Source organism: Oryza brachyantha, chromosome 1, assembly GCF_000231095.2.
Source record: "Oryza brachyantha chromosome 1, ObraRS2, whole genome shotgun sequence".
Taxonomy (NCBI): domain Eukaryota; kingdom Viridiplantae; phylum Streptophyta; class Magnoliopsida; order Poales; family Poaceae; genus Oryza; species Oryza brachyantha.
The window spans coordinates 26,685,876-26,713,833 of NC_023163.2; the positions used below are offsets into that span (position 1 = coordinate 26,685,876).

Genomic DNA, 27,958 nt, shown 5'->3' on the forward strand with positions numbered 1-27,958 from the left:
AATAAGTAGACTGCTCCTCCAACAACTTGTCGAATAACTGCACTAGGAAAACTGTCCATGTTTCATACTTAGTACCAAACAACTGGGGACTTTGCTGACAAGAATCCAAACCAAGTGGTAATAAGATGATCTATAGAGCATACAATGTCCACGCGGCTCATTAGTTGCCCCAAAAAACAGGGTCAGACTAGCATAGTCAGAGAGAGAGAGACACAAGCTGTAGTTTTCAACTTCTGTTGAATGTGACCAGAGAAAATGACAGATATTGCCGACCACTGTTGGGCTGATATTTTTTTGGGATCCATATAGATTAGAGATGATTATTTAGTACGGGTGCCCTTGATCAGTCCAAGATAATGACACCTGTGCCTATACTCTGCAGGGATGGCAGCATTTTGACAATGTGAAGTTGCATCCTTAAACTGTTCCCCTCCTGTAGTTGAAGAATTCAGGAACTTTGACACGCCAACAGTACTAATTAGTCTCTATTAGACCAGTCTTATTCAATCTACGGAGGCCATGAACAGTGTGACCGTATGATGACATACTGATGAGGTGGCGGTGTTGTTGTGGTGAGGCTCTGAGGCTCCCATGGTTTTCTGAAAACAATACAGGTCAGCTTCAGAATTCAGAGCATCTGGGTTGATGGGTTCTACTAGTTTTTAGTGTTCTTAATTATAAGTTTGGATTGTATTATTATATATAGGCTTGGAACATCTTTCATGAAAACATTACAACCGAAGATCAGTGTTGGTTGGATACGCTGCAACCGGAGAAGAAAACATATCTTCGAAAGAGTAGCTTAGAAGATCTCTACCATGCTTTAGATAAATCGTTCATTTCGTTTTCATGGTGCAGTTGATAACAGCCGTGAAGAATACAACAAGATTGCAAGTCAATTTTTCATTAACACTCAAGATGTGGATGCGTGTGTGTTTCGCAGCTGCTTCTGGATGGCCCGGGTTGGTTAACTCACCTCAACAGCTTGAAATCTTCATGGATACTAATATACTTCTGAAACCCCCATCTGTTCTTGCTGAAGCCAGCTATTTCATTTTCACTTCTGAAACTTTCTTTAGAGGAAAAATTTATCACTTGCTTAAGATCCATCACACGGTATCTTTCGCCGATGTCACAAGGTCATGACTAACCTGCGAAAAAAGCAGTGTACGATAGATAACCATAATATGGAAGTGCTTAATCGCTTTGGATCTGTCAAAGAGCACGCGAGTTTGACTGAAGATTGCAGCTTTGCCCCGACGATCAGTAAAAGCATCTTACTTTACTAGTTTTGTAAGTGGACTTGGGTATCTATCTATCTTTCGCCTAGTCTCCTCCTCTTTTCATGACGATATCCAATGTTCCTGCATACTCCCTCTGTCCTAAAAAAAATCAATTCTTCAGTTTCCGTGTCCAATATTTGACCGTCCGTTTTATTTAAAAAAATTTCAGGAAATTAGAAAAAATTAGTCACACGTAAAGTACTATTTATGATTTATTATTTAATAAAAACAAAAATATCAATCACAAAAAAATTAAATAAGACGAAGAGTTAAAAATTAATTTATTTTGAGACGGAGGGAGTCAAAATTTTTTCAACAAAAATGTGAATTAGGAAGGATTGGTCGACGAAATATGAATCGAAGACTGAATCTTGATATACCTTAGAACAGCACTTCTTATTACCGCTTGATAGTCCTAAGAAAGGTGAAGGTGGGGGATATAAATGAAAATAGGTAATGTTTGATGACCAGCGTACTTGTATAGTATATTGTATAGTATAGTAGTAGGGCTTTGGCTCCCGGGACTTTTTCATAAAATTCCAACAGTTTCTCCCGCGGCTCTGACCAATCCACCCGTCATTGCAAATAACTGCTCCTTACTCTCAACAGAAAAAAAAAATGGCAGTAAAGTACAGACCTGTCCTGCAAAATCGGCAATACAGCCAAACAGGAAACGGTTCCAGAAGATGATATGATTTTACTTCTTTGATACTGACAATAATAAAATAGTATGTGGATGGTGATGACACGATCAGATCAATGTCACCATTAGAAAGTAGCTAGGAAAATGAAGGTAGGGAGCATAGGGAAGATTGTGGCACGCTGACTTTTAAACGTCCACGACACCGGTGGCCGGGTCTGATGCTTGCTGACGCTCTGTTCATCTTTTTGGTGGCATTATCTTATAGAGCAGTTAATTGTAAACCGCTGGTATGTGGCTGAATGGGATCATCCCAGTGCAACAGCAATTCACACTTGGCGTGCCATTTGCCGTGTTGCCATCTGCAAGTTAGTAACTGTAGCTTTCAGTTAAGAGGAATATTAATTTAAACACTTGATGCAAACGGCAAACCGAGTGCTAGTTTACACCGATACAGGATTTTGTACTTCTGATGATCAGACACGGACAGCCGAGGCATCCAGAATTTCAGATATCCACCAAACACAATCTGTACACATTAGGACAAAGTATTTAGACGCGTGTTTGCTCTACTTTGGTATACTAGCTAAATGTCTGTTTTTTTTGTTACAAATAAAATAAGAACATCGTAATACTGCCTAAAATAAATAAAAACACATTGTTCATAAAAATATGCCCCCTACCTTTTTTACCATGGAAAATACAGACCTTAATTTAATTTTATATGCGGCCATCCATTTAGATTTAGCTGCTACGGAATACTAAGAAGTTTAATGGAGTAATATATAAAAACTAAAATAGAAACAGGCAACAAATTCACTGCCAAGTCTTTTAAGAAGAGCATAGATAGTACTGTGGAATAACCACCTGATTTTTTGTCCATCAGTTGCCAAGCCCCTGATTTTGGAACTCTTCCAGGTTGTTCACTGTTTGTAAAACAACCGCCTTTGTATCGCCCTGAGGTTTAATCAAGAACACTAAGCACAACGTAGATTGAATCAAGAACACAAACGTAGGAGAAGTTGAATGAGCCGCATATCGCTCGCCCGGGCGGGGAAAAAAGGAACAATGAGGAACAACATACCAGGATGTATAACAAGGATGCCAGGATGGCATGAGGTTTGACCTCACACAATGGCAGATTGCTGTCTACAGAACCTTTTCGTAGGTCGCTTGCTGTTCGGTTCTTGCGGAGGTCAATGGTGGAGGAGGCGGAGAGATGCAGAGCTAAGCACCTATTGGTGATTATCCAGTAGAGGCCAAAATGTAGGCGAAATTAATCGCGCCGGTTGCCGACGAGGTGCGCCGGCGATGAGGACGGGGTCGGCGCCGGCGGGCCGGTGGCTTCGGGTAGGTCGCAACTCGCAAACGATGTTCGCGGTCACTGCCGTTCGATTGGCATTAGGTGGTTACGATGGGAAACAGCTCACCTGACGTAAAGAGGGATTACCATGGAGGACCTATATGTCAGGCCCTCTAGTTTAGAAGTTTTTTTATCATCTTTAAAAAAATACCTTAAGAAACCACTATAAGTGTGAAAAGTGTGGTACCTCGAGATAAAAAATTTATTAAAATTGTTGATATCTTAAGATACTTTTCAATTATGATAAAAAACACTTGTGTGAGAGGATCTCGCTTTGTTACGAAGGGTTAAATGGCTCCCAAAGTCCAATGTCATTTTATAGTCGTATTATATTACTATAATACAATGCATCATTTGCTTCTTCAATTGTTGTAGCGATCCTACACCGTTGGATCAATGTTTAAGCACTAGACACATTGTACCATTATATTATTGGGCCAGCTATAAAATATTTTTCTTGCGATTTTCAGGTGAGCTATAAAATTCATTTTTTTCATTCGTATCTAAAACCCCTCCTAACATCCGATCAAACGTCTGATGTGATATCTAATTTTTCACGAACTAATAAACATGACCTTTATATACAGAGTACTACTAAGAGCAAGTTCAATAGTATAGTCAACTACTAGCTCCAATTCATCTATAGCCAATTTAATGGCCAATTTATACAATAGTTACCTACAAAATATTAATACATGGTCTCATATGTCATACACACATTTTATCTTGGAGCCCATATGCATCTGACTACAAATTAGTAGCTCAACTCTTCTCTCTCCTCTTTTATCCTTTAAAAATATACTTATAGTTGGCTTATAGTCTACTATTGTACCTGCCACGTCAGCAATCCTGCCTAGCAGTCAGGTCAGGCTACCAGGCTGTTCCAGGTATTGCAGGGCTCCGGAAGACCAGCGTGATCCAGGAACCTTGGCGACAGGCAAGGCATGTACTGAAAGTACTTTGGGTCCAGTGGGCCTTGTAAACTTGTACTATTGGGGCTACGTAACCTGTTGATTGACAGGCCCAGCGCAAGAGAGATTACAGTTGTTTCACCATGAAGTAAATTAAGCGTTAAACGGCTTCGCGCGGTTCTCATGCCCTAATTAAGCTTTTAGCAGTCGTCGATTCTCACAGTAATTTTTGGTTGTTAGAAGCTTCCTAATTAAGCTCTCTATGATCTAGAAAATAAACTAGAAACTTGTTGATGAAAAAACTCAACCTTTTCTTATTTTCACTAGCTATTCTTAGATTTTTAAGCTCCTTGTAGAGTGTCCTAGTTTTTTGAGCCTCATTTTTCATGTTATGTTTATTCTTATAAGTCAAAATTTAAATTTTAGTTTATTTTGCAGCATCTGTTATTAGATAAGCAAGAACATGTGTATAAATTTTTTATCTATAAATTATTTTTTGTTTATAAATGTATCTTACCATGACCACATTCCTAAGCTATGGCCACTGCAATGTTCATGTGGGAAGAACATTGAAAAATGCTATGAAAAATGTCTAAATACAGTAGACATGATGTTTCTCAAGTATTGTTTGTCACTGTATTGATTACTATAGCACCCAATTTGAGCCGTTTGTTTTAACCTAACAGTAAAAACAAATTTTAAATGCACCGTAGCCTGTAGCCACGCAGAGGAAAGCTAGTAATGCCGCTAGCCCGCTCCTCGTCGCCCCGGGAGTAGTAGCAACTAGGGTTGCATTCGAAACTGAAGTCACGAAAACCAATTAGTCTACGAAAAACGATAAACATAATTAGCACATAATTAATTAAGTATTATTTATTAGAATTAAAAAATAGAGTTATTTGTTTTTTAAAATAATTTTTATATAGAAAAATTTTATATAAAATACATTATTTAGTAGTTTGAAAAATATGTTAACAGAAAACGAGAATGTGGTATGGCCTGAAATAAACGCAGCCTAGGGACGCCGACGTACCACCTGGCCCGTGGGCCGTCGGGGCACGGCGACATTACGCAAAGTGACAGTGTGGGCGTGCCGCAACGAGAGCCGATGGCAACGACGAGGACGATGCGGCGACGCTTTCCTCATGTGTGCCATAGCCGATTCGCTGAATGCATCAATGCGTGTAGCCGTGCTGGCCTTCACGAGAGGGCACTGAACCTAGTAAATGAAAGGCTTGATCGCGCGCGCCATTAATAACCATTACAACCGGTCGTTGATCTACCTGCCAAGGGCCTCAATTAACACAAAAACGAACGTACGTGCAGTACAAAATTAAACTGGCGCCCTTCCTGTGTACGTGTGCTTGCGATAGATAAATGTAGGTACGTACCTAGTCGCACAGTCGCATGCATGTACGTCCAGTTTCTCGTTCCTTCGGGCTGTACTATAACGCCTCCCAGTCTCTTGGATCATTTTTTCATGTTTTAAGAAAAGTATCGAATGTCATGTTTATAAACGAAATATAATTATAAATAAAATTATTATATATACGCTTTTAGCGATAAAAAACAAAGACCACAAACTAAATTAGACAAAATAAATTTAAAATTAAAGCTTAAATCTTAAATTGAAATTGAAATTTATTATAAGCAGAAGGGAAAGATTGCGTGCCTGGTTCGATCGAGATGCGCGTGATGTACTGCGACAGTGCGTACAACTCGCCGACGCTCGCGATGCCGACGCGCGGGAGACGACGCCCGAGGCTGGAGGAAGCATCTCGTCTCGCGACGCGGCACCTACCGATCGCCACCGGCCAACTAACGCAGCCGCGTCGGCGCGCGCGCCCTGCCGCAGCTAGCCGATGGCACTGCACCTCAGCACTCAGCACGTACTACGTACGCTCCTGTCCCGGTAACTTCAATCTCGTAGTAACCCGTGAGTACGTACGTATCGCCTTCGCCTGTGTTCGTTTCACTAGGTTCTTTCAAAGAACATCGTTTCATTAGCTCTAACAGTCCCATGCAACTGAACAGTATACATTTTGTTACGTGGGGACCAACGCTTTAGGGCATAACCTAAACAATTATTACTAGTAGTAGCAGTGCGAATCATGTGTTTGACTAATCATCGTGACCGCCGGATAATGACAGATTTGGGGTATGAAAACACCTGAGCTCTGCCCGCCCACTCGGACCAGTGATGATCTACCCCCAACATCCCAAATTTGACCGGGCCTCGAGGCTACGTCACGTGGGCCCCGCGAGCCATCATCTTCGACCAACTGACAAGTGGGACCGAGGACGCCCCCTCCACCACTCGCCGTCGCGATGCGACACATCGAGCCCGACACGTCTCTCCTCTATCGGAGCAACGACGCCGCCGACTTTTTCCAGACTTACCGCCTATTCTAATCTACTCCTCCCCACTCCCATCTCTCACCCCGACGCGCACTTCGCCACCCACTGACAACGGGACCCACACGTACGGTGGACCCAGAATCTCTACCCACTGACAGCCGGACCCACACGTACGGTGGACCCAGATGTGAGCCGTCGCGTGGCGGGCAAGGGACCAGGTAATTTTTACCGCCCTGCGGTTCGAAAGCGAAAGAGGGGAGGGGTCAAAAAAAGAAAAGAAAAGAAAATAGAGGAGAAAAAAAAAATTCACGGCGCGGCGCACACGCATCCGGCTTTCTCTTCTTCCCTCCTCCCTCCCACCCCCCCGCGCGCCCCCGCCTTCCCCCCTCCCTCGCGGTCTCGCGCGCGCGCGAAGTCCACAGGAGGACTCGGCACCGAAGATTCTCGAAGCGTCTCGTCTCGTCGCGTCGGCGTGAGGAAGGAAGCGGAGGGGAGGGACCCCCCCACACGCCGGACCAGGATCCATTCCCGCCGGCGGAGCAGCCCTCGGCCCCTCGTCGCCGGATCCCCTCGCGACTCGCCTTCGACAGAGGTAGCGTGGATAGAAGCTTTAGCAGAGAGAGTGTCATCGAGTTAGGTCGGTTGGGTTGCGTTTTTTTTATCGGTCTCATCCGGTTTTCGGTTGCAGGGCATCGAATCTGGTTGTGCGGGGGGTTTTGGGGGAGTCTGAGGTGTGGGGGGTTTCAGAACTCCAGATGGAGGACTTGCTGGACACGGAGATCGGGAAGCATGACTACGACTGGTAATGGACTAGTTTCTCTTATTTTGGTTGTCTGAATTTTTTCCGTGAGCCGTTGCTCTAAGTTTGCGAGCCATTGTTCTAAGAAATTTGGAGTAGCGGTTGTCAATGCTGCGTCTTGAAATAATTTTAATTTTGGTGGACGTTTTGTTGGTTATACTTGGACGACTTTATACTCTATCGTGCTTGTGGTTAGGTTGAATGATGCTTGCTTATCCAAGAGAAATCATGATTGGGTGTATCTTTGTCCTGCTGACTGCGATTGTTTCTGGTTTTAAGATTGGCCGGGTACTGATACTACTTGGTTTAGTTTAGGGAATTAGTTGCGTTGACAGCAAAGACAAGTAGGTGACTGTATGGTTTGGTCTGAGGGCTCCTTCCTAGCTTGAAGAGCAACGCATTTGGACCTCACGCACTCTATGTTTTTTTGTATTGGAAAGGAAACAAATTCAATTCATCTAAAAAACCGGCAGGTAAACATCAGTGCTAACTTTAGGATGTTTTTTAACTATAACTTTAGTATGTTTTACGCTAGCTCATTTTATAGCAAAATTTCAATAGTTCAAATGAGTACTGTAACTCTTTTATGTAAATTGTTAGAAACTGAAAAATACACCAGCAGCCACCAGAATTTCAATTGACCAAACATTCCAATGCAAGTTTACTTGAAATAACAGCTGTAAATTTTGGTTGACTTTCATCACTTTCCACTATTTGTGGTGATTAGGCTGGTTTGGACACCATTTATGAGCTTGCCACAAAACAGAAGTGCTTTGTGTCACCAATGGATACCCTTCTTTGGTCTTCTATTTATGTGTCATCTGTTCTATGATCGACATATCTAATTTTTGCTGGCCTTATCCTCCGTGACTTACATAACATTGGATATTTCTTCAGGCTTTTGACTCCCCCAGGATCACCCCATGCTCCTATATTGGAAGTTGTAGAGAAAGCTCCATCCTCAATTGTGTCTAAATGCATTACCACTAGATCATCCTCAACCACCAGAGCATCAAGGGTTGGTGCTATTTTCTACTCTTTTTTTTCATGCAAGTTTCAAGATGCTTTTTATACAAGCAGCATGATATTTGTTACAAGTGCATACTAAGTGTTTTTTCCTTGTACATTCAATGCCTCATTGGCATTTGAATTTAGCCATGTGGGTCGGTTTTCTTGCATAAGAGGATAATGGAGTAATATAACTCTGAACTGGAAAGTGGAAAGGAATTTTGATGTTTGAACACCCTACGATGCATTTCCCACCAAAATAAACTAGTTAAAAGAAAATTAAATCTACCAGAGTCATTTTCCAAATCTTCAAATGCACCTTGTCACATCATAATTGGTACTATTTGCTCTTTTATTCACAGTTCAAAGGGTTCTGCAAGAGGTTAATGCAAAGCATAGCAAATTCACACAAAAAAATATTAATAAACTATTTATCCTTGTCCTGTGTCCATTTTGTGCTGCATGATCAAATTGGTAATTCATGGGGGATTAGTGTTCTTTTACCACATACAAATATGATACTGTTGGTTGTGGTAGAAATCATAACTGGAAGAATTTTATCGTACCTTGAAATGGTGTTTCCTGCGGTCACCTATGTGCTTGATGTCAACCCCTTCCTGTAGGCCGCTGAGCCAATTTTTCCCACATTGCATGCCCTGGTGGCTGTTAAGTGCTGTAGCTAGCACCAAGAGCAACACTTCCTTGAATAGTTGTTTAGGCAACAATAGTAGAAGGGTATGTCAATCCTTTAACTTGCCTTTTAATTGACAACTGAGTGCCAACCTTAAGTTGTATGCAAAAGGAGTTATAAGAAGAAGGCTTGATGAACCAGGTAGTCTGCCATTCGTTGGTTATTAGAAGCATCCCAAAGTCAATGATACCTTGACTCTGCACAGTATTGGGTTGTCATCATGTAATTTTGGAGTATTTCACATTATTACATGTTTGCTCATATTCCTATAGTATATAACCTGCAAGTGTACAATCTGTGCTAGCTGGTAATGCATTTTCATCTACAATGAACTATACTTTGTTTCTTGGACCATCTAGTTAGCAATATAATATTGTAATAATAATATGGCACCACTTTTCATCGAAGCATTGGTACATGCTTGGCTGTTTGACTTGTTTCGTCATATCTACTGTTTGCTCAATCAGCCATGTGTTGATGTTTATAATTAACAGAACCGTGCTGCATGTTAATTGCAGCTTTCTGCTCCTGAAACAGAGAATGGGCATTCCACAGTACCAACTAGACCAGCACGGAGTAACTCCGTCTCTCGCCCTTCAATCCAATCTACTCTTATTTCCAGCAACAACAGGTCATCAGTTCTCAATGCAAACAATTCCTCTGTCTGTTCGCGACCTACAACCCCAAGCAAGAGGACTAGCACTCTTTCTTCATCAAAGCCATCCATTCCAGCTTCACGTCAAATACCAACACGGTCCTCTACTCCAACAAAAACCCGTCCGTCTACTCCCGTCATAACTCGGCCATCTACTCCAAATAAAACCCGGCCTTCTACTCCAGTCAAACGGCCTTCTGTGCCCAACTCTATGTCCACCTCAACTATTGCCAAAACCACATCTGCACAGAGCTCAAGGCCATCAACTCCAACCTCCCGGCCTCGTATCATGAATTCATCTTCAAGCACACCTCCTGCAGCAAGTCGTCCTAGCTCATCCTCTGGGAGAACTAATACAATTAGTCGCACCTCCTCTTCTACTAGTACAATTCCTTCAGCCAGCCGTCCTAGCTCTCGTTCATCTACACCTACACGCCAGCCTATCGTACATTCATCGGCTGGCCCCTCACCTTCTATTGGGAGGATATTTGGCAGTAAAAACATAACATCCATTGGGCGACCTGTAACCAGCAATGGTCGAAATTCAGCACCTTCTTCAGCACCGTCATCTCGCCCAAGTTCCCCAAATCCACGTGCGCGAGCTCCAGTCAGGCCATTAGATATTCCGGATTTCCCAAGTGAAACTCCCCCAAACCTAAGGACTAAGCTACCGCAGCGGCCACTTTCTGTTGGTAGAGCACGTCCAGGAGTGGGTTTGGGACCAAAGTCAACTCCAAATGCTGAACAAGTTCACTCAGCTCCTGTAAAGAAGATGGCTGTACCTGCTATTACGCGGAGCAAATTCTCTGATCCACCATCCAGGGTATCTTCTCTTCCAAATGGTCACCAAAGTAAACAATCTGAGGGGTTTGCTGTGGAAGGCCAAGCTGCTAAACCCTTGCGGTCTATCACGGATATAGATAATGGTTTTGGTAGGACACTATCAAGGAAGTCACTTGACATGGCAATCAAGCATATGGTATGTTAATACTCCTTTTACATAAAAATAAATATATTGTGCTGTTTAGAACACAATTACTTTTATTTGATGTATTTTAGTTATTGTAGCATGACTAGCATCTTCAGAAGAAGCTATATAATTGTTGTCTATAAACAGGACATTCGACAAAACCTGGGTGGTATTCGTGGTGCATCTCTATTCCCCCCTAGCATTCGCTCTGCTGGTGCGAAGGGCAGGCCAGCTCGAATGTCTGACCGTCCCCATCTCGGTTTGAATGGTGATCGGCATTTTACTGACAATGGTAGCATGAATGGGCACTTCTCTGTAGATTCGTATGGTTCTCTTTCAAATGACGGTGGTAGCTCAACTGGTTCCCCAGACAGGGAAAGCATTGGAACTAAGGAGACATTGAGAGAACTAGATCTATATACCACTGCACGGTATGAGGCAATGTTGCTAAGGGAGGACACGACGAATACGAACTGGTTGCACAATGCCGATGACAAATCTGACCAGAGCCCAGTGTTTGATCACCGTTTTGAACCGCTCCCAGAACCATTTGGTCCACTGTGATGGTCACTATCTGTAGAAAATCGCGTTCCTTGTTTTGTTTACAACTCGTGATTGCAAGTTGTATGCGGTTATCTGTTTATGTGTGTTTGTCCATTTCCCCCATCTTTTCATAACTCTTCTGAAAGATAAGATTGTGGGGTTCATGTTTTTTACTCCATTAGTGCCTGGAGATTCAATTTTGAATTACCAGTACTGAAATCCAACCCAAGTGGTAGAGCACGATAGTATTCTTTTCCTCTATGGTTATTGAGGGTTACTGTACGAGATTTCAAACATGTTGACCGGCCTGTACCATGTATTGTTCTTTTTATTCGAGGAATACAGTATGTGTTTCACTTGCATGCTTTATTACTGGTTGCTGCCCTGTTTGGAACAACTCTTTCTGTGATTTATCTAATGCAAATGTTAATGCTAAACAAAAGAGGGGGTCGTTTGGCTTTTGTAAGAAAAAAGTAAACAAATAAAAAATAGTGTGTAAATAAAATTTTTATATACATGTTCTTTGTGATATAAAAGTAAAACTTAAAAAATAAACTGTGATGAAAAACTAAAACATAACTTTAAATTTAAGGTTAGAAAATTTAAACTAGCTAAAGTATAAACAGAAGTGATAAATGAGTTATTGGCCTGGTCTGGTCAACTAGTGGTCCCCTACAGGGCATATGAGGGTCTGAGCAGCTGGTTGACCCTATCAGAAACTTTACTGGTGGCTGTAAAATTTTAATGGCAAATGGTGGTTTTAAGTTAGAACAGTTCCCAAAATTTGGAATTCTTTTGTTTGCTCGAGGAAGAGTTCAGCAGGAAGGAGTTCTTCTCATTGGAGTTTACTTCTGTCCTGAGCCAATAACCTTTTGTTAAAAGCTTTAGGCATTCACATGGTTATTGCTTTTTTATATATAGGTCTTTTTCCCTAACGTGGCGTCATCTGTTAGCCTCGAGCATCTGAAATCAGGTTTCAGGTATGCGTTAGTTGGCGAATTTATTCATTCTGCCATTTTTGAAGAGACATAAGCGGCAAAGTTAGATGAACGCATAAATTTCATGTCGTCGTAAGCAGTAGGTAGGCCAATGATCTCAGAATTTTGTTTCGACGAAATAATTTCTGTTGGCACCTGCTAGAGCCTAGAGTTAAAAAACCAAGGGGATAATGTCAATTTAAAAATAAAAAATAATTTACGAATAAATCTATTATATACATGTTCTTAGAAAAAATAATATACGGTGAAAAAACATCAAAATTAGCTTTAAATTTATGATTAAATATTCAAAATCATGGAGCAAGGTTGTCGTGTGACAGTGAAATGCCATTTTTATCCGCAGTAGAGAATTTGGGCCCTTGATAAATTACATCGTCGACTGTAACCACTGGCGTTCAATTAGAGGAATTTATAATCTTCTTACGCTGAGGTTCTCGAGATGGTATACCGAATTGGTGATTACCTTTTGAATCCGTACATCCTATTGTCAGATCGAGGTCTGCAAATTTACAAGTTGAAGTTGCAACTGATCATATTTTAGACCGTAGAATTGTGCTAGTAAACGTAGGCAAGAGGATAGAAAAGATGGATTATTTGATATAACCTGTAGGCTTGGTATAACCACCAACCTATAGGCCACGGGGTGCAAACTTTGCCGTGCTTTGGCTACGATTCTTCTGTGGCAGAACGATAAAAGGTGGTAAAATATTATCTTACTTTTAGACTATTTAACGATATAGATAATGAAATAAATATCATAAAGTTTGGGAAACATGTGCAAATATCGGAAAAAATATGAGAAAAATCTTAAAGGAGAATTCATCGTCGTCTCAAGATGCCATGCGGCACGATGCAACAGTAACATTTTGAGCACTGCACTAGTTATAGATTGTCACACCTCGATCCATTTTGTTTCTTTTTTGAAACTTCCGATCCATGTTGTTACTACTACATTTTACCGATGTTTACCGTATGTAGCCGGTCACTAGACATGATGTGGGGGTAGCTGTACAAATAAACGCTGTCTTGCGTTGGTTCTCATGAATTCACCAACCATCATCAGAGTACTAACGTACTACTATCAACAGAAGTGATAAATCACTTGATTTGTTGTAGCCGTCTAGGATACTCAGGAATTTCCTTTCTTCTTTTTCATAAGAAATGGTTAGTGAATAAAACTTTTATACATGTGTTTTTGACGATAAAAAAAATTCAAAATTAACTATAAATTTAAGGCTAAAAATTTAAAAATTGCTTTATAAAGAGAAACGTAAAAAATAAGGTGCCAGCCTGAATCTCACAGCTGCTGCCCACAAAAGAACTTCTCAATCGCATGCGAGTGAAAAGTCGCTGCGGTTGATGCAGGAACCGCCCGAAAATGTGCTACTGGGTGCAGTTCTCTGCAATGTTGAAAGCCTCAAATTTAGCGGAGTCGGTAGGAGCTCAGCTGCAGGTTCAAAAGGCAGAGCAAATGCATGTGTTATGGTGTTGCATTGATCAAACGCGATTTGTGCACAGGAATAACGTAACGGTGCCCGGTGGAATAGTTGTAAGACGGTACAAGTGTACAATCTGTACGGCCGGCATATATAATGCAGCATGCAGACCGGATGCCAGCACAGCTTACTACTGTCTCCGTCCCATAATAATTTTATTTTTTGTTTTTCCGTGTCTAACGTTTGATCATTCGTCTTATTTGAAACTTTTTTACGATTAATATTTTTATTATTACTAGATGATAAATATGAATAGTACTTTATACGTGATTAATTTTTTAGGTTTTTCACAAATTTTTCAAATAAGACGGATGGTCAACGCTGGATACAGAAAAACGAAAAATAAGATTATTATGGGACAAAGTTAGTGCTAGTAAATACAGGATTGGCTTATTAAACTTGCTGCTGCATCAGTGACAGGGTTTCTCTTATCACGATAATCGTCACATGATAATCTGTATACCATCAGGAACGGTTATGGTTTTGGGTGGTTTTCTCGAAAAAAATGTTCAAATTCAAAAAATTAAATTTTTTTTGATGAAAAATTAAGAAAAAAGGTCACAGATATGCATTTATTGAACTTACTTGTGAAGAAAATTTTCAAAAAAAAAATCAATGGATCATGCATAAATTTAAAAAATACAACTTGAGATGAGTTAATTAGAGAAAAAAAAGTTTTTGGTGTAAATATTGCCGCGAGTGGACCATGTGTCTAGTCAATGCCATCGGACCTAGGAAAAAACCAACATTTTTTCACTAACAAAAACCGAGTAGCAAGGTCCATCGATCGATCAAATGTTTAAAAATTTTAATTTCATTAATCAAATCGGGTCATTTTTATTGGATAATAATTTAAAGACACGTGTAAGTTAAAAATCTTATACACGTTCTTTCCTTAACCCGCATGCATAGACAGAAAATAAAATATCAAACGTTTAATTCACAGACAGAAAAAGAAAATATCAAACGTTTAATTCACAGACAGAAAAACAAAATATCAAATGTTTAATCTAACAGTAATGACAAAAGTACACACCAATAGTACATCCCCTGCCGGCGGCACCACCACCGGGCTCCGCCGCTCCGGGCGATCGATCTCTCGTCGGCGTCGGTCACCCTCAGGGGCAGATCCGTCACCCTCACGAATCCCAAGAAACGGACACCCCCACACTCCTCTCCCTCTCTCTCTCTCTCTCTCTCTCTCTCTTAAATACTGTACACAGTGAAGCACCCAGACCACACTCCCTCTCCCTCTCTCTCTGCGTCTCCCGCATCCACGGCTTCCACGCCCCGACACCCCGCACAGCGACGCGCCAGAGGGCGACAGCTCAGTCAGTCATTCATTGAGATTCGCCAGCCGCCCGCCGCAGCTGCGGGATCGCCAGTCGCCAGGCGGAGGAGCCGGCGCCGCCGTCGGGGGGGCCGAGGCACAATGCCGGCCTGTTCCGGAGCAGATCGGGCTGGGTCTGCTGCTGCTGCTGCTGCTTCTTCTTCCTCGGGCTAATACCCTGGACCGGCGGCCTCTCGACCCCGCGCCGGATTCGGCCGGAAGGCTGGATCTTGAGGGCGAATGGTGGAGGAGCGAGGCGGCCGGCCGTCCGTCGCTGGATTTCTTCCTGCTAGCGAAAGGTCGGGACTCTCTCCGTGTCTCACCACCGCTGTGCGTTCTTGGATGCAAAAGGATGAGTTTTTTTTTTTTTTTGGGGGGGGGGGGGTGTTGGAATTTGGAGGCGAGATTCGAACCTGACTACCTGAGATCGATTTGGCACCATGATTTAGGAACAGAATTGAGGGCGAGGTGGTTGGGTGGCTGTAGATTTGTGCAATGTAGGAGTACTATGTCTATGTTACGCGCTCGTTCGTAGTGTCTCTTCCGTTTCTCCGCAATTTTCTCTTTCAAAATAAAGGGAAAAGCGTTCCTGAAAAAAAAATCCCCCCTTTTAATGTCCGAGGTGTTGGATAGGAGTTAATTAGTGGCATTGGTATTAAATTAAAGGACTTCCTTGGTGTGGTGGGAAATGCTGTCTACAAGGATTAATTATAATTAACTTCCTTTTCAAGACGTGTTCATAGTTCATTTTTTTTTGCTCAGTAAAATCTCTACCTTTGCAGTAAAAATTTGATTTTTCTCCTGCGCTTTGGGAATTGGGAGGCAGTGGCACTGGCATCTCGACTCGTTTCATAGTCCATTGTACGGTGCGGTATGAATTGGTGTACCCCCTAGTGTAGCCGTGTAGGCCATGGCATGATGCACAGGTTAGCTCCATGAATATCCCCGCGCCCACCTTGCCTTCAAAAGTCCAAAGGCCCCGTCTTTCTTCCTTCCTTTCTTTCCTTCTCCTGGTGGTGGTTGTCTCGCATTGTGCATCGCAGCTTTTGCTTTATGTCATGGCCTTCATCAGTATCTGTGCTGCTGGTAAGCATATTGGGTTCTTTCGGAAGGCAACCGCATGAGGCGCAGATGTAATGTTAGGTGAGCTATGACGCGGTGCCATGCGCTGGAGCATTTAAGGAGATCGCCCGGCTGCAAGGGAATCTTGCCATCAGCCATTGGGAGTCTTTGTTGAAACAGTTCTTGGCACTATCTGACAACTGTTTTCTTTATGATGGTTTGTCAGTCCTAAGTCCAGTGTTTAGGCACAGAAGCAAGGGCACTTGTTATGATAATAGGGTGTGTGCTTTTATTAAAACAAGGTGGATGAGTGATATATCTGCCTTGTGATGTGAATTGGGTGGTTGCTTTTGTCATATGCAGACGATCCTAACTGCTCCGGTTTAAAAAATAAACCAGATCAGATTAGCTTGATAGTGCGCTGCTTCGACTAGAGGAAAAGATGTGAACCATGTGTGCTTCCTTTGAGAGGGGAGATAAACATATAGCAGTCAGAGAAATTTGATGTGGCATACAGTTGGCTTGCTCTGGGAACAATTCTCTACGTGTTCTTTTCTTTCATCCCGACAAAGAGGTTGCGCTGGCATCTAGTGCTGATCATGAGAATTGAGCGGTTTCCTGAGGGGATAACGAGTCACAAACTAGAGAGCTCTTAAACTCTGTCCTGAAACTCTAAAGCAATTCTTGTATTGTATAAGTCCTACCTTGTTTATTAGACCTAACACAGTGCTGGCATTTATGTAATTTGGTGTGTTAAACCCAACCCCTCTCAGGTGCATAAGTTGTGCTCTTATATGCAGTTAAATATTTGCTGTTGGCAGCTGGCCTAGGAATTTGTCCTTGAAATCATCTAAGACGTTTCTCAATTTTAAAAACATCAACACCAAAATGCTACCTCTAGACTGTTATTACAAGGAAGCATCTCGCTTGGTCAACTCTAGTAGTGTCAGACCAAAAAGAGCTGCTCATATTCAAGATTGGAGTATATGTATTTCTTTCTTTCAATTTGGCAATTGGTTATGAAAGTATATCTAAGGGCAAAGTTTATGCTTCATGTTTCCTATCCTTTATTCCCTCCTTTTACTTGCACTTTATTATGGTTGATGTTATGTGCCATGTTGATTTACTTTTGTTCCTCTTTTTCTTGTGCTAGAGGAATGAAGAGCTGATGGGAAAGATTGGTTTCTAGTGTTGGACCAATTTGCTTCCACAAATTTCAACCATGCAAGATCATATACTTATAGCTTTTCTGGTTGTTTCTCTCCTCTTTACATGCCTTCCTCATGCCAAGAGTGCTGATCTGAACTCTGATAAGCAAGCTCTTCTGGCATTTGCTGCCTCGCTGCCACATGGCAGGAAGCTCAACTGGAGCTCTTCAGCCCCTGTCTGCACTTCATGGGTTGGGGTGACTTGCACACCAGACAATAGCCGTGTGCAAACACTACGCCTACCAGCAGTAGGGCTCTTTGGTCCGATACCCTCTGACACGCTTGGCAAGCTTGATGCTCTGGAGGTACTGAGCCTTAGGTCCAATCGCATCACAGTTGATCTCCCACCTGAAGTAGGATCCATTCCTTCTCTCCATTCCCTATATCTTCAGCATAATAACTTGTCTGGAATCATACCGACTGCCCTTACTTCCAGTTTAACATTTCTAGATCTGTCATACAACACTTTTGATGGAGAAATCCCATTGAGAGTGCAAAATCTCACTCAGCTTACTGCATTGCTTCTCCAGAATAACTCTCTTTCTGGGCCCATCCCTGACCTCCAACTCCCCAAATTGAGACATTTGAATTTGAGCAACAATAACCTCAGTGGGCCAATACCACCTTCCTTGCAAAGATTCCCAACCAGTTCCTTCTTGGGGAATGCTTTTCTATGTGGGTTTCCATTGGAACCTTGCCCTGGGACTGCACCTTCTCCTTCTCCAACATCACCAACACCAGTCAAGACCAAGAAGAATTTCTGGAAAAGGATCAGAACTGGTGTCATAATTGCAGCAGCGGCTGCAGGAGGGTTATTATTGCTAATCTTGATTGTTTTACTCCTGATATGTATTTTCAAGAGAAAGAAACACACAGAACCTACTACAGCTTCCGCATCAAAAGGAAAAACTATTGCTGGTGGAAGGACAGAAAACACTAAGGAAGACTACAGCAGTGGTATTCAGGAAGCTGAGAGGAATAAATTGGTTTTCTTTCAGGGCTGTTCATACAATTTTGACTTAGAGGATTTGCTGCGAGCTTCAGCTGAAGTCCTTGGAAAAGGAAGTTATGGAACTACCTATAAAGCTGTTCTTGAGGATGGCACCACAGTTGTGGTCAAGAGATTGAAGGAGGTGGTGGTGGGGAAGAAGGATTTCGAACAGCAGATGGAGATAGTTGGCAGGGTTGGCCAGCACCAAAATGTTGTTCCATTGCGTGCTTACTATTACTCCAAGGATGAGAAGCTACTGGTGTATGATTATGTCCCATCTGGTAGCCTTGCTGCTGTTTTGCATGGTATGCTCTTTTCCTCTTATACATTTCAACTGTTTACTTATTTATTTCTGAAGTCATATAGACTATGGCGATCTTTTCTTCTCTGCTGTAATACCAATACATTCTCGCAAAATCATGCCAATTACAAGGAATCAATGAAACATGTTTCTCCTTATCCTATTAATTATCTCATTTTCTGTTCCTAAGAAGTAACACGTAGGTTTGGAAATTGGAAACACATACATCAATAGTGTTCCCTGTAAGGATTTAACAATCTACTTTGATGTTTGATCCATACTGCTGAAATGAAATAACATAGTTGCGGTTGATGATAAATACCTGCAGGGAATAAAGCCGCAGGAAGAGCTCCATTGGACTGGGAAACGAGGGTAAAAATCTCTCTCGGCGTAGCTCGTGGACTTGCTCATCTCCATGCCGAGGGAAGCGGGAAGTTCATCCATGGCAACCTCAAATCATCCAACATCCTTCTGTCACAGAACCTCGACGGCTGTGTCTCTGAATTTGGCCTGGCACAGCTCATGACCATCCCACCAGCACCGGCGCGCCTCGTCGGATATCGCGCACCGGAAGTCCTCGAGACCAAAAAACCAACCCAGAAGTCTGATGTCTACAGCTTCGGTGTGCTGGTCCTTGAAATGCTGACAGGAAAGGCTCCTCTGAGGTCTCCTGGGCGTGAGGACTCCATTGAGCACCTCCCTAGGTGGGTGCAGTCTGTGGTCCGGGAAGAATGGACCGCGGAGGTTTTCGACGTCGACCTGCTAAGGCATCCAAACATCGAGGATGAGATGGTTCAGATGCTCCAGGTCGCAATGGCATGCGTTGCCATTCCCCCTGAACAGCGGCCGAAAATGGACGAGGTGATCAAGAAGATCTTGGAGATCAGGAACTCCTACTCGGGGTCAAGAACGCCACCGGAGGAGAAGCAGAAGGATTAGTCTGAGCAAAGGGTAGCTGCTAGCTAGGCTGCATAGTTACTTGCTTATAGGGAGCTTCAGCAAAGTTGATAGCCGCTTGCTTTAGTGAGATTTTCTGCTGATTTCTGATCCTTTCTTAGCTAATTTTTTTTCTTTTTTGGGGTGTAATTCTCATAGTAGTGATCTGTTGGCCATTACCCAATACCCATTGTTCCATTCCGGTTAAATCAGTAGCTTTTCTGATTTTTCATAGGGCGATATTCTGCTGTAATTTGACATGTCTTTTCCAGTGTGTGATTAATGAATTGAGTTTTCCTCACGATTGCAGCTTGTCAGTGATTTTGATTGCACCGATGGATATTAATCCATGCCTTGACACTTAGAATCACTCAAGGAACCGTAAAACGTATCAAACGTTGTTAACTTCATATCCATCAGTAGGATATGCCAGAGAACTATTTTATCCGTATATAAGGATAAAATTGCACCAACAAACCTCGCTCAAGCCAGCAATTTTCCTCGGCGTAAAGTAGTGCTTCAACGAAGTACACAACAATAACAACAATATTACAGCAAGGAGTACAGTATGATAATAGTTGTTCCACTCATGAAGGCCGCATTCGGCAATAATTTGGTTATTCAGCGTGAAAAACAATTAGTATATAATTAATTAATTATTAATTATAAAAATTAAAAAATAGATTAATATGATTTTAAAAGCAACTTTACTATAGAAAGTTTTCAAAAAACACACCGTTTAGCAGTTCGGGAACGATCCGGATTCTCTGACGTAGTGAACAAAAGCCACAAAAAACACACGGTACCATGTATCTTGCGCTACGGTGCTCTGACTTTGAACACTGCAGCTATAGTGAAGAACAGTAAACATACTGTAGCATTTCACCGGTAATGTAGCGATCGATCCCGTGCGCTCGTTGCAAATCGGACGGCTGAAAATACACCCAAAGTCACGTTACTTTGCATATTTGACTTTTGAACGGGACATTAGAGAATCTCGTTCGGTTCCGAAAGCATGCACGCACAAAACGAGGGAATCCGGGTTAGTAAGAGGAGGAGAAGAACGTGACCTGTAATAGCTTAAACCCACAAATGGATTACGACATCGAATGAAGTTGGTCTTATCTTTTCGCTTATACTTATGCTTATAATCTAAAATTTAAATTCTCAACCTTAAATAGAGGTGATTTTGGGCTTTTCCATCGTAGTTTACTTTCAACCTTGACTTTTAGATTGTTAAGAACACATATATAAAAATTTTATTTACAAATTATTTCTTGTTTTTAAATATGTCGTTTGACTTTGTCCTAGAAAAGCCAAATGATCACCCATGGCTTTTGTTTTATTCCCAAAAGTACACCGAGAAGTCAACTCAAGTACTAGTATAGAAGGTGAACCGTCGAATTTATTTTTCTAAAACTATACAAATGGAAGAACTGCCAACACTAAATAGAGCATATGACTTGGCTTGCTCACGCACATGCAAGCTAGCCATATCACGAATAAGGGTCAATTATATTTCAAATAGATAGAAGAAAAAAACAAATAGATATAGAAAACAAACCAACATGTTAGTGTAACTCGTCAACCACCTAACAAAGAAAAACATCATGGAGCCCAAGGTGAGGCATTGATTCTGAGTTGCCCCAAAGGTGTCAATGACTCCAACTTCACAAAACACTTCACAAAGCATGTGTCATCTTTACAGAGCTTGTCGCCTAGAGACACGACAACTCTGACTATACAACGATCATGTTATCATTGCTAAAGACATCGCTAAACTGAATAAATAACATCAACTTCCCACATTGAGCATCAGCCTAAGTTACCAAGGCTCCACTTCTTGTACATGGTTGAGACAAGCAACCCTAGAAAGACTAATGCTCCATTTCTTGTGCATGGTTGAGAAAAGCAACCCTAGAAAGACCAAGGCTCCACTTATTGTACACGGTTGAGACAAGCAACCCAAGAAAGAGATTGTAAGAGCATCTTCAATAGTAGACCTATACCAGCCCTAAAAATTAAATATTGGTATTATGCACTAAAATTGTTCCTCCAACAGCTTCCCAAAACCAAATCCAATCTTTTAGCATTCCCAAGTACTGGCACTTGTGGAGCCAAATTTTGGCATTATAGCCGGACTCCAAATCCTAAAGAACGCGCCAATTTTTTTGTCTCGCGCAAGAAATCATGTCTTCGCATCGTCTTTCCCTCCATCCTTTCCAGTCGCCCTCCCCCATCCACTGCCACGCTGCCCCTCCATCTATTGCCTCTGCCGTCGCCCCCTCCATCCACCACCACGCTGCCCCCTTCATCCGCCGCCGTCTTCCCCACCATCGGTGTCCTCGCCCCTTCATCCAGTGTCGAGACCCCCTCTATCCAGCGCCATCGCCCCCTCCATTAGTTGCCTCAATCAGCTGCAGGCTAATTTCTTTGGTGATGATCATGCAGCAGAGCACCAACCGCCTCGGGCCTGCTCCTGCCCAATGTGATGCCCTCACAGGAAGATTTTTATATTTATTGTTTAGCCCTAAACTGAAGTTACTGCATAATAATTATGTAATTATGTGTTAAACAGATTGCAGTGAGATTAGTTGATTCGAGAAGGATTGTAAGGTCCGCACAGTTTTTATTTGAATATATGTTCCTAGCCTAGTAAGTTTGCACGTTGGTCTGTCCAATTAAAGAATGTTTTCATGTTAGGGACAAACTCTGAACTCTGGATCACTGTGTTATGTTTTGTTCACACTAAATTTATCCCAGTCAGTCCAATCGTGTTCAAAATATGTTTTAGTGGTGCAGAATATAAGTGAATGCATCAATTAATTGATGATGTGGCAAATTTAAGTGTTTTTAGGAATCTTTTTTTAGGCAACTCTTGGAGAACTGGGAGATTTTAATGCCCAATAATTTTTGGGGTGAGCCCAATACATGAATTTTAGGACTCTAATTTTATACATCTCTTGAAGATGCTCTAACATGTTATCGTTGCTAAGCTTCATCACCCCAAAGTGAAGCAGCCCCAAATCCACCTAGCAAAAACAAAGGAATAATTGATCATATACCACAAACAAAATGAAACCAACATCGCTGGTCACCACATATCCTAGGTTTGCAGAGCTTCAAAGCCGTCGTAGGAATCCACCAAATATCATGACTACATGGATAATGTTCTCTATATCAATACTACCATGAGGCTACGAAGGACGTGATGTAAAACACTACCACCACTAGCTCATCTGAAAGCCAGAGCAAGGTTTTCACCTAGAGATTATTGGAAGAGAGAAAAAAATCATAATGCCTTCAAAAAGAAAAACGACACCTAAGAACGCCGTCACCATCAAACTAGTCTCATGCCTACCAAGGATTTGTCCATTGATTTTCTATCAAGCTCCACACCACCAACCCAAACAACATCCTCGCAAAACGAACCTAGACCACCACCACACAGCTTTGGCAAGCTCACAGTTGGTAGTCCAATTGGATAGTTCAATAAGTTCAACCAGATGGAAGATGGCATGAAGCCATTTGTAGCAAATTGGCGATGGAACCGAGAAACTTGTTCTCAACACGGTATAGACATTTTTTTATTTTTTAAACATTGTAATAAATAATATTATTAATAAACCTTCACCACATGAATCTTTTGGTCACGCCGCCCCGTCTGGCGTGGCAAAACAATACTGTCATGCCAATGGTAGTGACGTGGCAACCCTGGCACACTATCCAGCTTGGCATGGCAGCCTTTTATGTCACCAAGAAGAGTGGCATGGTTAAAAAAAGTTCAGATTGTGAAAATATAAACTTATGAGGTTTAATAATAAAATTATTTATTAAAAAGGTTTTAAAAATAAAGAAAATCATAGACAACTAACAAAACATTACAGGACCAAACATATGGTTAGGACACATCTCATAAACAAAACAAAAGGTGTTTAAGAGCAAATGAAGTATCTACAGGACCTTAACCATATTGTTTTTCAAAACGACTCTAGGCACGGGTATTGGCAAATTGTTTTGTAGCAACATCCAGCATTCAGAAGTATCCTCCTGTACCTCATTGTTCAGGCGTTCGCCTATTTTGGTATTTCCTTGCAGTTTCTATGAAGTTCTCCACTGCAATTCGATTTGAATCCGACCGTTTTTGGATTCTATAAGATGGTATGTTTCATTAATCCGCTTGTTGCTGATCACGTCCCCGAGGCTTATATCAGTGTAGCCTAAAGTTTCCTGAATAAACAAAACATATGCTTAATTAACATTTGCAGTAGTCTTGAATTAATCATGCAGAATTCAAGCAAGTAAGTCTTGAAAATGACAGTAATATTCCCAACCATATGAATATACTGATTAAAGTACATATTCCAAAAGAATCCAATGCAGCAAGTTGACATTTATTCTGAGTAGAGACAGTGCTAGATTAGTACAGTTAATGAGTTAAAGGGCAGAAATTTCATTTACGAGTCTGTACATGAAAAAAACGAAGAAATTTCATGTTCTGCCTTTTCAGAAAAACAAAATGGCAGCAAATCGTACCTTGCGATGTATCAACCCTTTTTTGGGGGGTTTACTTAGGACTTCAACATGTAGTTTGTCGTTTGCAGGGGGTTCCTCACACACAAACTCAATCTCATCCTCCCATCGTGGATCCCTGTTTTTCTTGATCACCTTGAAGAGAGGAGGAATTTTTGGAGATTGAGGGGCATGAAATCATACCATAATAAATTTTCAGTAGTGACAACGAAGTGCATAATTTTTCCAAGATATACCTTCGTTTTCTTCTCGTCTCCTTTGAAAATTATTTTTGCATATGGGTTGGTGTGATGCTTCCCTTCAAGATCTTGAGCTTCATGAACAATAACATAAAGCAGCCCACCACCAGCTGGAGTACCATCAGGAGCTTTCTCTACTGCTTCAGTACCGTGGACACCTTTCTCTATATCATCTCCCTTGAATGGTTTATATGTCATCTCCAGAGTAATTTGACCACGAGACTTCTCATTGTGTATATCATTTGGATCCATGGTCTTAAGCAAGTTATAAGTTGCAACTTTAGTCTCCTCTGGGGGGAGTTCTTTCAACAGAATCTTGTTCATACCCATCTTGTCATGCTTTCCAACCTGGATGTAGAAAAGGAAATAAATATGAAGTATTTGGTAACATAGTACAAAAGAAGAAGAATAGAATAAAGCTATTCCATGCCTGTTCCCAGTCGAAGACTTTAATTTCCAGTTCCTGAGTTTCAGGATCTGTCACAACAAATTTGAAATCTTCGTTCCACTCTGGATTAAGATTACCGCGCTTCACCGTTGTTTTCTTGGATGGCAGCTTGTCATCTGACATTGTAAGTTTCACATATGGGTCTGATTTACCCAACAGATCCTTCTTTTGTAGATTTTGAGCTCTTAAAACTTTCACAAGTAGAATACCAACAGGCCTTTTAGAAGCTCTGAAAAATATATGGAAACTATTAGCACCAGTCATTTAAAGAAACAGTACATAAACCATAACAGAGTCAACGATATAGATGTCACTTTGAGGGATCCATTATAGGCACTTCAAGTGTCTTTGGCCATAAATACATGCTTGCAAGTTGCTTCTTGATGGTCTCCTTCAAATACACAAAACAGGTGATTACAGAGTACTACTTACATGATAAGGGCATTTAGCCTATACCTATGTGACTGTTTAGCAAGTTCAATGAAGATTTCAATGCTACAAACATGTAGTCAGGAATACCTGAACAAAACTGTAAAGAATAGGAATAGCCATTACATCAGCTCCAAGAAGTTTTAGCCCAAAATCAACATGTGGCTGCAAGATCGACATTAAAAATAGTAAAAAAGAAAGAGTGGATCAGCGGGGACTGCTAATGAAATACAAGTACTCTGTTTGCCAAACCTTCTCCATGAGAGAGACAAGGATTTTTGCAAAGCAAGGAATTGTAGTCACCAAAGGCTTTAGAGTAATACGAGGTGAGGCAAAGACTTGCAGATCGACAACCTGAAATAGCTCGTGAACAAACGAAAATTTCACTTGGCTATATTCTACTACCTCCGTTCCTAAATGTTTGACGCCGTTGACTTTTTTATATATGTTTAGCTATATGTCTTATTTAATTTTTTTGTCAAATATGTAAAACTATATATATGCATAAAAGTATATTTAACAATAAATAAAATGATATAAAAATAATTAATAATTATGTAATTTTTTTGAATAAGACGAGTAGTCAAACGTGTATAAAAAAGTCAACGGCGTCAAACATTTAGGAATAGAGGGAGTATATCCTAAATTAAGCAACAATTCTATGTAAGCTCATTATGGAAAATTAAGACCTGTATAGTTGCTTTCAACCCATAAGCCTTTACAATAACAGTAACATTGGGATTTGCTGCCCACTTAATAGATGGTTCCATTATCAACTCCTGCTCTTCTGTAACATATGCTTTCATTCCTGCAGTAACAAAATCATGAGATGTTTTGCATTTTTGCAACATCTTGTAAAACAAGTAAAACTCATATCATAAATATGAAACAGCCAATAGGACATTATTAGTTATACATGGCTATAGTGGTGTATAACAGCCATTAATTATGCATAAGCAAGAACAGGGTGCACAATCCTATCACTACTGACTGCAATGCTCAATAGCTAAACATTGACATAACAGCTTAGCTACAAGCAGCATCAATGTCTTTACAATTTATATCTGCAGGCAGCACTATTAAGCTCCATAATTACTTTAGCAATCTAATCTAATTTAGTGAAAATTGGGAGCTCTCTTGCAGAAAGGGTCCGTGTTGATTGCAAAACAAATACCGTCCAATCTAGCCATCAAGAAATACTGTTGGTCAAATTCCAAGAAGCAAGCTATCATAATGGTCCTTCATGAATTTCCTATCAACATCTAAATAGAGAGTGCTTTGATTACATGCGACTCACAAACAACATGCCATAAGCACAGCTGCTTGCAGAAACGTCATGAAATATGATTTGCTACTATTGAATATTCTAGTTCCAAGAGAGCACTGAAAATAATGTAAAATACGAGAACATTGTGTAGCTCAGCTGGCAGGGAAATGCAGACAACAATATAGGCCTGGGTTCAAATCCACCTAGGTGCTCACCATCTCCTTTCTTAAGAACATGGATACTAAGCTCCACCTTAGTATCACACGTTATTTTAATAATGTAAAATACAGAGTATGCATGTAATAACACAGAGCGCAATACTGCTTACCTTGAAAGGTTGGTGGTAAACTACCCAAATTAAGTGTTTCAAATTCAATAGAATTTATTTTGTACTTTTCTATATTCTCTGCAATAATTGGCTTTGCAAAATCCTGTGCAGTTCTGCAGATGGCCTACAGGTTGAACACAAGGTTAGTTTTTATTGTCAACCAGAATTAATCTACAACATAAGAGTACCTTGTTGAGGTAAGGCCACATCATCTCCAGAAATCTGTTCACCCAATCAATCTAGCAACAAAGAGGACAAAGATAAGGATATCAGAATAACTACAATTACAATTCGAGTGCATGAATTTTCTTCACAAATTAGTTGAAAGCTTAAAAAGTATGGAAGCATACTCTATCACAGTCAGGATTCTTGACCCACAAAGGAATTTCATGAAGGATACCATCCAAAGAATTTGAGTCAAATTCCACCAGTGGGCGAACTTCAACATCCTGAAAGGAAACCAGGATAAAAAATTTAGACTTATGTAATACATAAAGTATATATTACATTTGCTAAAAGTATTCGTGATCATATGTATATCCTCATGAAAGAAACCTTTCTTGGAGATGCAACTAGTCCAAGTGACACCATATGGGAGCACACAAAAAGTGTGTTACCCAGTACATAAGGCATTAAATTTCACTTGTATGCATATATAAAGGTTAAATTAGTATCAAAAATCAGATGAAAAACATCGCAAACCCCACCAAAAAACAGCAGAATACTCACACCACAAAGGCCTTATATCAACAGCGTGTGGTCAGTAATAATTGAATTAGGTTATGCAATTTCTCGATGAGTCGATGACCCAAGTGTTTCTTATTAACAACCACAGACTGTTTTGGTTCAATGATTAGACATCAATTGTCAGAACAGTTATCACCAAACAAGCAAACACAAGCATTCACTACACAGCAACAAAATGAAATTATACACCGTAAGAAATAAAGAGGAAAAATGAAACAAGCATGTCCACCTTCACATCGGTTGGCTGGAAGTAGATGAAGAGGAAGTACCCGATAACAATACCAGCTAAGAATCCAAAACAAAACCCAGAAAAATCAAGCAACATGCTGATCATGCGCCTGTCAGATCTCTATACCAGCTTTCTACTAGAACTCGCATAGCCAAAGCCAAGCACTCCTACATAAGAAGATGAAACAGAAAGGGC

At 41.0% G+C, this 27,958-nt stretch overlaps 3 protein-coding genes and 1 long non-coding RNA gene across 5 annotated transcripts; 2 read left to right on the forward strand and 2 right to left on the reverse strand.

Annotated features, from left to right (window-relative positions):
* Positions 1 to 1,883: 1,883 nt before the first annotated feature.
* On the reverse strand, positions 1,884 to 3,308 carry LOC107305024. Of its 2 annotated transcripts, XR_001551153.1 has the most exons (4): positions 3,008 to 3,308; positions 2,791 to 2,880; positions 2,371 to 2,452; positions 1,884 to 2,285 (listed from the first exon to the last, which is right to left on the reverse strand). It is a non-coding gene; the product is annotated as an uncharacterized LOC107305024 (long non-coding RNA). The 2 variants fall into 2 exon arrangements; XR_001551152.1 differs by having other exon boundaries at positions 1,884 to 2,452.
* Positions 3,309 to 6,934: 3,626 nt separating this feature from the next.
* On the forward strand, positions 6,935 to 11,583 carry LOC102705203 (mucin-5AC-like). Its single transcript, XM_006644847.3, has 5 exons — positions 6,935 to 7,147; positions 7,244 to 7,357; positions 8,252 to 8,372; positions 9,572 to 10,687; positions 10,826 to 11,583. Exons 2-5 carry the CDS (start codon positions 7,311 to 7,313, stop codon positions 11,240 to 11,242), a joined length of 1,701 nt encoding a protein of 566 aa, XP_006644910.1. The 5' UTR covers positions 6,935 to 7,147; positions 7,244 to 7,310; the 3' UTR covers positions 11,243 to 11,583.
* Positions 11,584 to 14,957: 3,374 nt separating this feature from the next.
* On the forward strand, positions 14,958 to 19,844 carry LOC102705479 (probable inactive receptor kinase At5g58300). Its single transcript, XM_006644848.3, has 3 exons — positions 14,958 to 15,344; positions 17,261 to 18,611; positions 18,936 to 19,844. The coding sequence occupies exons 2-3, from the start codon at positions 17,330 to 17,332 to the stop codon at positions 19,544 to 19,546; spliced, it is 1,893 nt and encodes a 630-aa protein (XP_006644911.1). The 5' UTR covers positions 14,958 to 15,344; positions 17,261 to 17,329; the 3' UTR covers positions 19,547 to 19,844.
* Positions 19,845 to 23,431: 3,587 nt separating this feature from the next.
* LOC102705764 (synaptotagmin-2-like) lies at positions 23,432 to 27,378 on the reverse strand. Its single transcript, XM_040529065.1, has 12 exons — positions 27,343 to 27,378; positions 27,138 to 27,236; positions 26,976 to 27,026; positions 26,788 to 26,911; positions 25,882 to 26,000; positions 25,445 to 25,546; positions 25,283 to 25,357; positions 25,078 to 25,154; positions 24,746 to 24,992; positions 24,313 to 24,663; positions 24,080 to 24,211; positions 23,432 to 23,773 (listed from the first exon to the last, which is right to left on the reverse strand). The coding sequence occupies exons 1-12, from the start codon at positions 27,376 to 27,378 to the stop codon at positions 23,645 to 23,647; spliced, it is 1,542 nt and encodes a 513-aa protein (XP_040384999.1). The 3' UTR covers positions 23,432 to 23,644.
* Between the last annotated feature and the right edge of the window lie 580 nt (positions 27,379 to 27,958).

Bases quoted from the DNA above. Each gene is read 5' to 3' on its own strand.
- LOC102705479 (XM_006644848.3), top strand. From the start codon at position 17,330: ATGCAAGATCATATACTTATAGCTTTTCTGGTTGTTTCTCTCCTCTTT. The intron at 18,612-18,935 runs GTATGCTCTTTT...AAATACCTGCAG, and splicing joins CCTTGCTGCTGTTTTGCATG to GGAATAAAGCCGCAGGAAGA.
- LOC102705764 (XM_040529065.1), bottom strand. From the start codon at position 27,378: ATGGTGTCACTTGGACTAGTTGCATCTCCAAGAAAG. The intron at 26,912-26,975 runs GTACTCTTATGT...TTCAACCTGTAG, and splicing joins TGTGGCCTTACCTCAACAAG to GCCATCTGCAGAACTGCACA. The intron at 24,993-25,077 runs GTGACATCTATA...TATATTTTTCAG, and splicing joins CCTATAATGGATCCCTCAAA to AGCTTCTAAAAGGCCTGTTG.
- LOC102705203 (XM_006644847.3), top strand. From the start codon at position 7,311: ATGGAGGACTTGCTGGACACGGAGATCGGGAAGCATGACTACGACTG. The intron at 7,358-8,251 runs GTAATGGACTAG...ATATTTCTTCAG, and splicing joins GGGAAGCATGACTACGACTG to GCTTTTGACTCCCCCAGGAT. The intron at 8,373-9,571 runs GTTGGTGCTATT...TGTTAATTGCAG, and splicing joins CAACCACCAGAGCATCAAGG to CTTTCTGCTCCTGAAACAGA.